The 13,654-nt window shown below is 37.5% G+C and overlaps 1 protein-coding gene and 1 pseudogene across 10 annotated transcripts in view; one reads left to right on the forward strand and one right to left on the reverse strand.

The window, feature by feature from the left end:
- Nucleotides 1-367: 367 nt before the first annotated feature.
- The window catches only part of FAM169A (family with sequence similarity 169 member A), a 209,080-nt gene continuing 195,793 nt past the window's right edge, over nucleotides 368-13,654 (reverse strand). For 9 of the 10 annotated variants that reach the window (XM_053223942.1, XM_027040050.2, XM_053223957.1 and 6 more), the window contains 4 exons: nucleotides 13,380-13,530; nucleotides 9,332-9,488; nucleotides 5,552-5,755; nucleotides 368-4,427 (listed from right to left, as the gene is read on the reverse strand). In XM_053223942.1, the coding sequence (XP_053079917.1) occupies nucleotides 3,879-4,427; nucleotides 5,552-5,755; nucleotides 9,332-9,488; nucleotides 13,380-13,530 (1,061 nt within the window). In that variant the 3' untranslated portion in view covers nucleotides 368-3,878. The remainder of the gene's footprint in view (nucleotides 4,428-5,551; nucleotides 5,756-9,331; nucleotides 9,489-13,379; nucleotides 13,531-13,654) is intronic. The other variant, XM_027040069.2, reaches the window with a different exon arrangement.
- On the forward strand, nucleotides 9,845-11,386 carry LOC106974843 (ras GTPase-activating protein-binding protein 2-like; annotated as a pseudogene).

The raw sequence follows: 13,654 nt of genomic DNA on the forward strand, positions 1-13,654 counted from the left end.
CAGTAAATAGAGTTCAGAAAAATCTTTTCACCTCTAGTTTTGTATTTTACACATTTTTTCTTCCTCTCAGTCATGTATACTTCCATCTACTAGGAACTGTATTTTCTACTCAAAATATATGGAAAAAAATACAATAAAATGTTTATACTTTCATATATTTAACAGGGTTAAAAATGTAAGTAATTCCAGGTAAAAGTTTTAAAAACACTGCACTGATGCTCTTTATGAGCAATTTGTTTGCAGTTAACGTGAATAATATAAAAAAGATCATGTTTCAGGTTTTGTAACTTAGTCAAAGTGCTCTTGTGAATGTTGGTAGCTCTGAGCTTTTAAGGTGTAATATCACATTAATCTATAATCACGTTAATGGTTTTAAATTGTTTATTTTTAAAGTCTGTCTTGAAAGTACAACCAATGTGATTAATTGTGCCTTTAACAAAATTATTTTATGTCTGAACAAATTCAATTATCAAAACACAGGCCAGGAAACGATCACAAAACATACTACTATTAAAACTTAAAAAAACAAAACAAAAAAAACTACCAAGAAAACAAACATGAGTACCTCAGTAAGACTTGCTCTTCTAAATGACGTAACATCTTTTCTAAATACTGTAAACATAGAAGTTTTAGAACACATACACACTTAGGAAAAGAAAGCCTATTTCCTTGGGAATGACTATCCAATATGATACAATTACTTTAGGATGACAGAAGCTGAACTTTTCTTAACAATTAAGATTTTAACGACTGATTTTTGCCACTAATAGAAATGGGGAATGTGTGAACGACTATGTTTTGGAAGGTGGGGGGGAAAAAAAGGTTAAAGGTAAGCACAATACTACAGAACTAAGGTCCACTTATCTTTTAGAACCCAAAATAAGCAAATTAACTATCATGTACAAAGAAAGCTTGATATTAAATATACCAACAGAAGCCTAACATTTGTAACTAATAACACTCATGAAAGACTGGCTAACACCCTAACATCAGATTAGCCACTAGTGGACATACAAGGCAGAAATTTCTAAAATGCTATTACACAGATGGGTAATGTTAGTATAAATTCTTTATTTACATTAAGATCTGTATCAGTTTGCTGGTGTGACCAAACCTTAGAAGGTAATCCCTAACGGTAAATCAGTACTTAATAGCAGGTATTCAGATACTACGTCAAGACTCAGTTTGATGTAATCATAAACCTTCAAGATAATTTTCTGAAGTCACTGAAACACTTTTAGGTAGTGTTCTGGTGGTCAGCTAAAAGCGAACCATTGATCACCAGTAATTGTTACCTTGCCATGTTCATTCTGCAGTGAATGGAAACACCGTGAATATAGACATTTTAAGTAGAAGACTGACATTCTGTCATGCTATTTGATTTTATAAAAAATCATAATAGATCCTCTCACCTTTAAAAGTTGTAGAGGAGCTTTATAATAAATTCTTAAATATATTTCTGTGATGTCTAGCAACTGGAGAATTTAAACTTGAAAGCAGAACTAAAATTTTGCTAATATATACGTTTTATATTACATAAGGAAATATATACGTATTTACACAAACTGAAGTGAAATCTTTTCCAGAAATAAAACTTCTAAACAGAAAAAAGCAGTCCACAAAGGACTAGAGAATGTGACTAGACACTCAACAACTAGACTGGCTGGCTGAAATCAGATTTCAGTCCTCTCTAATTCTGAAGTTTTTCCAATGCCTTGGCAAAAACTAGGTATCTGATTCGTTTTATTCAGATTCCTTATTGAGGACAAATTTTGTTATCAATTCTATACTCACTGAGTACAGAACTCATTTACTGGACACGAACATGTTACTAACCAGGACAGTAAGGTTTTTCTACATGACCTCACTTTCTCTACCATCTACAAACCCCAAAATAACATTCTCTGTCAGAGATAATATGTATCAAAAGTTTTCTGGTATGCTAAGCAAAAAGTTCTGCAATTGCTGAAAATGCTCTTACTGTTTAAGAATAAACCAAACAAGTTTAACAAGGTGAGTGTATACTGTTAGTCCCCACTTATACACGAATAACTGATTATTTTGTGAACTCAGCAACTATATATTCACCTATCAAGAGTTGTCAGCTCAAATTTCTTAAACTATACCCGAGAATAATGAATAGTCCAAGTAAAAAAGTAAAATATCTAAGTGTTAGGTTTTTAAATCTATTGTAAGAAATTAAAAATGGAAAGGTTAAGAATTTACTAAATCTTCGTATCTTTATTTCCCTAACTGTGGTAGTAAAGTTTCTCACAAAATCTATAAAACGGCATCAACATGATAGATACACTAGTACTAGTACCAGTCATACTTATTTTTTCGACTAATCAGCATTTGTTCAGAAAACAAATGGCCAAAGTGCTTTAATTTTTCATCTGGAGTAAAGTCATCTGGCTTGCCTCTGACCAGTAACGAAGGAAAATGTAGGGGATACGAGCATTCAAAATTTACTGTCATTTTACCTGCTTAAACATTTAACTCAGCTTATTAGATCTAAAATACCAGTGTCTCAAAATAAAATTTAATGACCTCACCTGACCATAGACTAGGATAAAGCATTCAACATCGATCCTTAGCACCTCAGATAACGGCAGAAAGACTTAACGTTTTGTTTTTTTCCATGTCAAGACCAATTCTGTTTTAAAAACAATCTAAATGGTCTCAAAGCATTCTCCACAAGAAGCGCAAATCTGAGCACACCTAATAATGAGAATTTTTTTTTTAATTTTCCTAGGCAAAAGCCTTTGCTACAGTAACAATGTATATATATACAGACTAGCTTGTAACCTGTCAAGAACAAAGTAAGAGTGAGCAAGACCAGAGCAACACCCAAAGCCTCCAATTTGATATAAGCTCCTAACTGTAGCTCCCTAGGCAGATTTATTCTTGTCATCTGGATCGAAGGTGGTGGGGGCATGGTCCAAATCTACCCAGTTGTGGATGCCAAGGATATAAGCTGGCAGACAGGCAGGCAGACCTTTTGGTAGGAATCACTCTCTTGAGTTAACGGAAGTGGACAAAAGCTGGGGAGAATATACAACTCTAGAGTAAAGGCAGTGGCAGAATCAAGGAGAAGCCTTAGGAAGGGTTCTCACACTTCTGAAGTATACATGTTAATTGGATGAGGACAAAAGTATAGTCCCCAGCTTCAAATGAAACGTATATAATCATGAGTGCCGACATGCCGAAGTTAAGTCCCTAGCAGTATTGTTAGTATAAGATGTTGTAAAGATGGAACTGGAAACAGATTTTGTACCTTTCCTCAGACACAAGTCAAAGGAGGAAACACAGCTACGAATCAGGAGGCCAAAATACCACCTTCATAAACCCTTCACCATAAACTTCTGTATTTGTGCTGTCATTTAGTTGAAGTATATTTTCACGTACTGACATTTTTGTTTTGACATGCCTACATTTTAAAAAATGATTAGTTTTGATTTTTTAAGATAAAACTTCTGGAACCTTCACCAAGTTTACTATTAAAATCCATAGTATAAAAGATTTCTGTGATCCTTACAAGTAACGGAAAGCCTACTACTTTCAGTTTAATTTATATTTTCTGAAATACTAACGGTCAGGTGTCCCAATTGTTAAAGAAAATATAGTATGATCTGGTTTCCCCAAATCGAAACATGGTTAATAAAAATAAAAAATTGTACTTACACCAAACAGCCTGAAAAATTAAAAAGAATGGTGAATCCTAGGTCCTAACAGGGAGGGAAAACTGGCATCATAAATAAGTTCAAAGTAAAATTTTAGAATTTTTGCCCTGTGCCCCATGCCATTTATTACCATATTTTAAAAACAACAATTATGTTACAAAGAAGAGGGTTCTAGCATCTGCATTTCTTCTTGACTCATGTCAGCTTCGCTTTCTTCTTAGCAGGTCCTTTATGCCCTTTGGCCTTCCTTCTTAAATTCCGCCTGTCGACCACAGGCACCTCCACTTCTATCTCCTCTGAGCTGCTATCCACAGTTTTCTCTGCTGACTGTGTAAACTGATCCAGTTGCTCCGAAGATGCTTCAGACTGTTCCTCTGACTGGTTCTTCTGTCCCGCGTTCTGTGCAAATGGCACATCTTCAAGTTCAACCTCTATCAAAGAACTCTGGGGAAGAGCTGTAGATGTTTCTTGGGGCTCAGGTACCCCCTCCTCACCTTGGTCTTCCAATGAAGAAGTAGTATTGGGCGATAAATTTTCAGAGATGGACTCCTCAGAAAATTCAGCTATCACAGAGTTTGGAAAACCACTGTCAGATCGTTCTTCATTTGGGACAGTACCAACATTGTCTGAACTCCCAAAATGGGCTTTCTTTCTGGAAACTAGTGGTAGTTTCTCTTCAGTGTGCCCTTTTTCATCAGATGGGCCTTCGTCTAGCAACATTTCTGAGTCAGTTATATGTGAGGTCTAAAAATAAAACACCTGGTGAACAAACCTTTGCAGTACAGTTCTTACATAAATTATTCTCAGACACTAATATTCAGTGACAATGAACTGCATTTTAAAGAATTCAGTACTCAGTCACTTTCATTAATCAGGTGTGCATACTCTGAACACAAGTCAATTTTTTCAAAACTGATGTGATCATTTGACTCCTCCTTTAAAGACATAATAAAAGTACTTCGGACATTTTAAACTTCCTATGAAGTTTCTTTAAAACCATCAATGAACTAAAACTTCTTGGTATCTTGCTCTTACTTGAGCCACAAGCAAGAGTCCTCTGGAGTGTGACACTGGGCCATCCCACTAAGTTTGACTATTACTTCACTAGATGAAAGGGAAGGGCAATGGAAATTTTATTCATTTATTTAGTGAAACACTAATAAAATAATGCCATACAGTAGTTGTTTAGCCTTAAAGTGGAATATTCAGAAGTAAAAATGAAACTCCTTTTAAAATATTCCATCAGGTTTTCCCCACTCATCGAATCTCTCTCCCCAATTAAAACGTGTTAAAATGGTCATAGACTATGGTCATAGACTATGTACGCAACAGGTATTCGAGTATTTGGTAAACTATGTTTTATCCGTTTTTCTAAGCATTTCTCTAAATCTACAAAACAAAACTCATTTCAGGGCACCTGGGTGCCTCAGTTGGTTAAGTGTCCGACTCTTGATTTCGGCTCCGGTCACGATCTCACGGTTCAGTTCCTGAGAATGAGCCCCATGTCGGGATTGCTGTGGCAGCACAGAGCCCGCTTGGGATTCTTTCTCCCTCTCCCTCTGCCCCTACTCCGCTCATTCTCTCTCTCTCTCAAAATAAATATACTTAAAGTAAGTAAAATATAAAATAAAAAAACTCATTTTGTTAACGTAAGTCACATATGTATGAATAAGGTTACAAAGATTAGAATTTATGGAACGTTACAGATTGCATTATTTTAAAATACCTAATGTAGTGTGATAATATATAATTCATTTTCCTGAAGGACTATATATGTATTAAGTGGAGGAAAATATATCCACTGCAATGCCCCTTCCACGTCACCAACACTGGAACAGGTGGACTGTAAGAAATTATCTCCCTCTTACCTTATCCTGTGCAACAGTCTCAGGAGGTTTTGAAGATTCTGCCACCACTGGAACAAGAGTTGCAGAGTCTTCACTGGAATTAAAAGACTGCAATTTTGTTTCTTCATCTAAAACTTCACTAGCGGAGTCCTCCTCTTCAGTTGTAAGTGAGGCCTTCAGAGTATCATCCATTATCTCACCATTCAGAGGCTCTAATTCAGATTCCTACATGAATGGGGGAAAAAAGTAAGTCAGGATACAATTTTAAGGTAACTTATTATTTGTCATGCAAGGAGAGTCCGTTCCCAGTCTCCACCTGTCATGCACCAGGACTCAACATAAAGTTTTACCACATTATAGGACATGAGTTAAGGAATTAGTCTGAGGAAAAGACAAACTTCTCAGGCAGGGTCGGTAAAAGAAGGCACAAGTAACCCAAACTCCCCCTGTTCTCAAGGAGACAGCAGACAGACCAGCATGCTCTGCAGACACGGCACAGGTCTGAGATGCAGTGAAGAAACCCTGTTCCCTTCTTGTTCCTCCTTTTTATAGGGCCAGCCTGACGGGCACCTTTTCAGTGAAAAGGCACCAGAGACTAGAGTTGATGCCAGCTCTTTACACAACACTTGGTCAGCACTTGACATCTTTGGGGCCTGTGGGAAGTTACGGTTTACCCTACCAAGGGGAGAAAGCACTGCCAGTCTTGGAGGAAGCTCAGTTTGGACAGAGCTTCTTGCTGGAAGAAAACAGCCCTCAATCTGAGTTCATTTTCCAGTCAACTTTCCAGTCAACTCTGGCTCACTTTTTGAACAATCCTGCTCCTTACATCACATTAAATACGGAAATATCAGTGAGCTGATGACACAAGCCCTCCATTTATGAAATTCTTCCAATGTTTATCAACACAAAATAGTTCTATGTAATGTTTAGTAGTTCTAATGAATCTTAGTGACATTCTAATAGAGGGCATTTGATTACCATTTTAAAACTTAGAAAACTGATGCACTCAAGTGTTCAGAAATAGATCTGTCTGAATTATGTAGGATCCCTACAATCATAGGGATACTGAAATCAGGACTTAGAAAAATTTATCTGCCCAGACAATATATGGAAAATAGACTGCACACAGAAGGTATTTACAATAAAGTTCATAAAATGATCAACTAAGATAGGAAAAAATGTTGAAAGAAAAAAATGAGAAAAACATAGCAAACGCTTAAAAAAACCAGAATGTTGGTAACTAAAAGTGAGAAGCAGCAGAAGAGAGAAATCTGTCCCTCAAGTTTTCGGTTTGGGAACAGAATGGAATATTAAAAAAATTACAGGAAAAAAGGCCCAATACAGAAATAATAAGAAAGTTTGATAAAGATTATGTTGAATTTAAGAAGATAAAAGACATCTGTCTACATAAAAATATTCAGGAGACAAGCAATATTGAAGCATTACAGTCTGAATATTCAAAGTCTAGAGTTACTAGTCATCCCCACAGAGATGAGAGTTCAACCACTGGATTGGATGCATTTTCAAAGGAGAGAACATGAACCAAAGAGCAGAAAGTCAAGAACTGAATCTTCCAGGATGTCCACAAATAAAGGGGAAAAAAGGAAGCAGAATAGCTAAGTAATAAAGCAAAACAAAACTTCAGAGATAGGAAAAACCTAGAAACCAAAATACAGTAGTGTTATAAGGCCTACATTACACGGGACTAGGGAATATTGAAGAAGTCACAGTAATCGATCTAGGTACGGAAAGTCACTAAGCGTCACTGGTGACCTACAAGACTATGTGCTCAGTGTGTTGCTGGACAAATGAAACTGGTTACATGAAGTACGTACAGTATAATCTTAAGGATATTTTTTTTTAAGAGAAAGAGAGCAATCACGAGTGGGGGGAGGGGCAGAGAGCGAGAGAGAGAGAATCCCAAGCAAGCTCCATGCTCAGCACAGAGCCCAACATGGAGCTTGATTCCACCATCCTGGGATTATATGACCTGAGCTGAAATCGAGAGTTGGAAGCTCAACCAAGTGAGCCACCCAGGCGCCCCTAATCGTAAGTTTTTAAAAGAGAACAAGACCACAAATATATATTCTCATAAACGTCTGGATGTGCACAAATCCCCTTTTTAAACACACACTTTACTGTCCAAATGTCCTACAACACAAGAAGAAAATGTCATTTAAAAACACAGTTTCACTGGGGCGCGTGGGTGGCTCAGTTGGTTAAGCAACCGATTTCAGTTCAGGTCATGATCTTACAGTTCGTGGGTTCAAGCCCCGCACTGGGCTTTGCATTGTGCTCCAAGCCCCGCACAGAGCCTGCTTGGTATTCACTATCTCCTCCTCTCTATCCCTCCCCCAATCAATCTCTCTCAAATAAACTTTTTTTTTTAATAAAAAATAAAAATATAGTTTCATGAAATAGAGGAGGCAGGAGCTAAAGTGGAGTAAGTTAAGAAAATAAAATTGGTGGGGCGCCTGGGTGGCTAAGTTGGTTGAGTGTCCAACTTCGGCTCAGGTCATGATCTCAAGGCTGGTAAGTTGGAGCCCCGCATCGGGCTCTGTGCTGACAAGCTCAGAGCCTGGAGCCTGCTTCAGATTCTGTGTCTCCCTCTCTCTCTGCCTCTCCCTGCTCACACTGTATTTCTCTCAAAAATAAGTATTTTTAAATTAAAATAAAATAAAAATGGTAATGCAGTTTCACTTATTTAGGTGCTGGCTAGACTTGGCAAACAGGTAAAAGATTTGTAAAGAAACTTAAGCATGTATGAAAGAAGAAATAAGGAATCTCTAGAGAACCAAAGGTTGAAAATACTGAAGAAAAAGAAAAGGGGGTGCCTGGGTGTCTCAAGTGGGTTAAGTGTCCGACTTTTGGTTTTGGCTCATATCATGATCTCATGGTTTTGGGGGTTTGGGTCTCACGTCAGGCTCTGTGCTTACAGCGGGGAGTCTGCTTGGGATGCTGTCTCCCTCTCTCTCTGTTCCTACCCCACTCGCACAGTCTCTGTCTCTCTCAAAATAAATAAAACTTAAAAAAAAAAAAGAAAAAAACAAGAACAGGAAGAAAGGGAAAAATCAAAAAGATAAGGATAAATACTTGAGGAGCTACAGAAATCAGGCCAGATAAAGTTTTCTCATGTTTAAAAAAATGAAGTTATTTTTCCAGGAATATGTAATAAATTATAGTCAAAATATATAAATATATACACATATATATGTATATGTATATATATATGTATAAATATATACACACATATATACGTATATGTATGTATATATATAAATATATACACACACATATATACATATATATATACATACATATACACATATATATACATATATACCTAACTATAATTTTTGGTTTTGATGATGAATCTTATCCTTCTAGCCAAAATACAGGTACAACTGAGGGCTGTGGACCTTAAGGCATTGTAACTGGTTCTACAAGGTAGACCTTACAGTCCTATGATTTGTGTCACTTCTTAAATACGTTTAATTTCTCAAATTTTGTATTTTAAAAATACTGAGAGATCTTATTACCTAAGCATCCTCTATTTTATCTTTGTTGTAAGTCAAACTTTTAAAAATTTACTTTGAAATATAAAATGATATTTGTAACTTTATCCTCTTCCCAACTCTAGTACTGGACCTTGTTTAGTATAGGTAGATGCTTTTTAGCATTAAATACAATTTCTACTCCCACTCTCAAACGTATCATCATATTTTTCTAACGACATATGATTAAGAAAGTTAAAATTTAGTTTACTTTCGTTCACTTTATTTGATAAGCAGGATCTCATACCTTTTCACCATCTTGCTTTTCCAGACGTGCCTGGGTTTCTGGTGCAGGCCGAGCATCCTTATCACTACTTTCGTCCTCAAATTCAATCACACTTTGTTCGGGTTCTTCTTCCAGGAATTCTTCTGAGCTCTCTGATGTACGTACAGTAGACTCCAATCTAGAAAAGAAAAAACATTCTTACTTGTTTTATTAAGGATGAATATAAACTTTCAGGAGTCTGTTAATCAAGTAACACTTTAAAGAATCAACTAAGTGTTGTTCAGTCAACAACTTCCGGTCCAAAGGCAGTCTCCTCTTCTTACAAACTTAGCGTCTTTCCTACCTTGTTCTCTGGTTTGAGTGGTAACGTCACCATCTCCTCAAGCATGTAAGCTAAATCCTTCTCTTACTCTCTACCCATTTATGAAAAACAAAATTTGGCCCAGGAAGAAGTAGTTGTAAGGGAAACGAGCTCGCGGCTCTCCAGCTTCTGAGGCTTCAGGTGTGTAGGAGAGAGGAGGCAGCTAGTGAGTAGTATCCACTGCAGCTGGTCCTCGGCGACTCTCCTGTCGACCTCCACACGTCGCACCTGCCGCCGCTGTTGGTTGGAGCATTTGACATGGTGCAGCCAAGAAATGGTTATGGAGAAGCCCAGTCTGCTGCTCATACGGTGGGAGTTTGTGAGGTAGTATTATACTTTGCAGCATAAAGCTCCAGAATATTTACGCAGGTTTTATGGAAGGAATTCTTCCTATGTTCATGCTGGAGTACATGCTAGCAGAAACCCCAGGAGGCTGCTTATGGCCAAAATGATATACAACACAAAGTATTATCTCTGAACTTCAGTGAGTATCACACTAAAATTCATCACGTGGATGCTCATGCAACCTTGAGATCGAGTAGCCGTCCAGGTCACGGGTTGGCTATCTAACAGAGGACAGCCAGAGAGGAAGTTTATACAGACCTTGGATCCGGCTCCTGAAGGATCTGTTCCAAGTAAGTTTACGTTCACAATGATGTGTTTCGTTATACAGATGAACTATTTGGTGATTCTGAATCAGAACTCAATGAAGGATCAGGAGATGAGGTAAAAAGAGAAACAAGAAGAAAGGCAACCATCCCCAGAACCTGTGCAAGAAAATGCTGATAGCGGTTACTATGAAGCTCAGCCCGTGGCTAATGGCAGAGAGGAGCCTTTGGAAGAGTCCTCTCATGAACTTGAGCCAGAATCTCAAACAAAGACTGAAGAACTAAAGCCACAAGTGCAAGAGAAGAACTTAGAAGAATTAGAGAAGTCTACTTCTCCTCCTCCTTGCTGAACCTGTGTCTCTGCCACAGGAACCATCAAAGCCACAGGTTGAAGCTAAACCAGAAGTTCAGTCTCAGCCACGTTGCGTGCATGAACCCTAGAGGTACAACCCTGGTCTCCCTCCTAGAAGACCAAGACCAGGCAGAAGAGATGCTGAACAGAGTGAATCTGACAACTGTAGAATAGTTTGCTATCCACACAGTCATCAAATTTTTGTTGATAACCTCCCACATGATATTGATGAAAATGAACTTAAAGTTCTTCATGAGTTTTGTAAATGCTGTGGAACTGCGCATCAATACCAAGGGTTTTGTGAGAAAGCTTCCAAACTTTGTGGGTTTTGATGACTCTGAACCAGTTCAGAGAATTGTTATTGCAAAACCAATTATGTTTTGAGGGGAAGTACGTTTAAATGTGGAAGAGAAAAAAAACAAGAGCTGCAAGAGAGCAAGAAACCAGAGGTGGCGGTTACGATCGCAGGGATATTAGGTGCAATGATCGAGGTCCTGGTGGTCCACATGGAATAGTGGGTGGTGGAATGATGCATGACCAAGTTGGAAGAGGACCTCCTCCAAGAGGTGGCACGGCACAGAAACTAGGCTCTGGAGGAGGAACCGGGCAAATGGAAAGCTGCTTCACAGGACAACGTCATGGAAGCTCCCGATGCCAGTCTCAGCAGTGGTACGTTATGCATCATGTTTGCATTCTTGTTAATTTTTCTTTTTCTTTGGCTTTGGAATGTGACGGCCTTTTTGATCATTTTTTGATGTGAAAAGCATCCTCTATCAGTTAAATTGAGGTGGACATTATTTCCCCAATTCCATAATAGGATTCACACTGTTAATTTATAAATCTAGACTTGGAGAATTAAGGGCTGAGAAATGACCGTATCTTAAACTATCTACAACAAAATGAACTTAACAGGACATGCCCAACTGAATTCAGGTCCTCTGAGTCAAAACAAATCCTCTGCTGCACATTTTAAGTGTTACTGTTTCTGCCTATTAATGTTGGAAACACAAACAATGCAATTTGTGCAACTGGAGAATCTTGTCTTTTTTCTTGGCTCCCCCCAAAAATACAACCGAACAGAAACTTGTTACGCACTCATCAAAAGGCACTGATGCTCACTCTGACTTCATTAACACGGACATCTGCAACAGGAGGCAACAGGAGGAAAAAAATCTTTCCTCTCTTTTTCCAGGAGAGAATAGTCTGTGAAATGATGAGGGCATTTTATCTGCTTGCTGTGACCAGCGTGTGTACACATAAACCTTAGCAAGACTACAAGTACATTCCAGAAGGAATATAGTTATGAACCAAATAACAAAAAGAAGAACTTTAAATGCTATCGTCTTGAACAGCAGACCAGATTCAGTAGCTCCATATCTAAGATTTTTCCACCTACCCCTTTTCAGTACAGGGATGGCTGGCTGCCCAACACATTACTCGTCCCCTTTCTCCTCTCTTTAAACTGTGTACAGTGAAAATGGTCTTTACTGTGTTTTTGTTCTCTGGTAATGTAATAAGCATGATGGTGCCTTCTATTAATACATCAGTCTTGCTGGTAATTCTGTACAGAATAGTGTATGAACTGCTGTGCTGCAAAGCCAAACAGCTGCAAAATGTTGAAAAAATCACTGAGGTATATAAAAACTGCAGTATCTTCAAAATCAGTAAAATTGACTAGCACGTTAAAAAAAAAAAAAGAAAAGCAAAATTCCACAATAATTCTGGGATGTTCAATTTAAAATGCACGGCTATGTTCCCTTCTAAAAAAAGTATTACATCAAAATACTGCTAAGAAAACTGTAATTAATCTAACCTCTTACCTTTTCACAAATTACTAGCCTCAAATATTTAGTTATATATGCCTTTAACATAAATTTTTCACAAAAATAAACCATTTACATAATTACTCAACTATTCCAATTTAAAATTATTTACATAATGAAATCAGCAGAGGTACAGAATTTTCTACTCGAGTAAAATAATTTCACAGATGAAAAGGCAAAATTATGAATGGTTAACTCAGAAACAGCAGGTAGAACTAGTAAGACAAAAATCTAGTTTTACTAAAAATTTGAAATCTTGCTTTCTTTATGATTCCAAGGAAGATAAAGGATAAAGTTTTAACCCGAGGGTTCTGTTGATTCAGCTGGCTATTAAGTTCCTAGAGGGGCTGACTGAACTTAACCACTTATGGTTATCGCTAACTTGTGTTACATTCCAATAACCCAGTAAAATAAATCAGTTATAAAATAAAACTTAAAGTTTTTAAAAAACTAAACCTCAGCATTACTAAAAACTACAGCTACTGGGGCACCTGGTGGCTCAGCTGGTTAAGCTTCCTACTCTTGACCTCATCATCTTGAGTTCAAACCCCATGCTGGGCTCCACACTGGCTGTGGAGCCTACTTTAAAAACAAAACAAAACAAAACAAACAAAAAACTACAGCTACTGGCAGAGCTGGTGATAACGACTCATTTGGGATAATATAATCACTAGAAAATTCTCTTGGATTTTCACACGTTATGTGTGGCTTATTTTACTCTCTTACTATCAACTTCTCACTGTAACATGTCAAAGTGACACCACTGGTAACTGTAATCAGTAATCCTTAGAAGAATTCAAATACAGACTCTTACACCAAGGTTATGTGTACGCAAACAAGGTAATAATAGACTCCACCTTAAATACTAGATACTAATTACATGAAAATAAGAATAACCAAATAATGAGAGTAAAATAAACAGTACTTGTTTATTGAAGCTGTAGGTGAAGTCTGGGGAGTCTTTTCATCTTCCCCTTGCGAACTACTAAATTCAGAATCCTGAAATCGTTTTCCAATCTTTGGCCGCTTTAGATGACTACTTCGAGTACGCGTGGAAACCGGTGTTTTATCATGACCTGAGAAAAAAACCAGCAAAACTACAGTTAATTCATTATGTCTTGAAAGGATTACCTGTTACACTACACAGAAATTTAAGAACTATGCTAGCTTACATATATTCCCCCCCCCCAATTACACATT

Source organism: Acinonyx jubatus, chromosome A1 (genome assembly GCF_027475565.1).
Source record: "Acinonyx jubatus isolate Ajub_Pintada_27869175 chromosome A1, VMU_Ajub_asm_v1.0, whole genome shotgun sequence".
NCBI classification, from domain to species: domain Eukaryota; kingdom Metazoa; phylum Chordata; class Mammalia; order Carnivora; family Felidae; genus Acinonyx; species Acinonyx jubatus.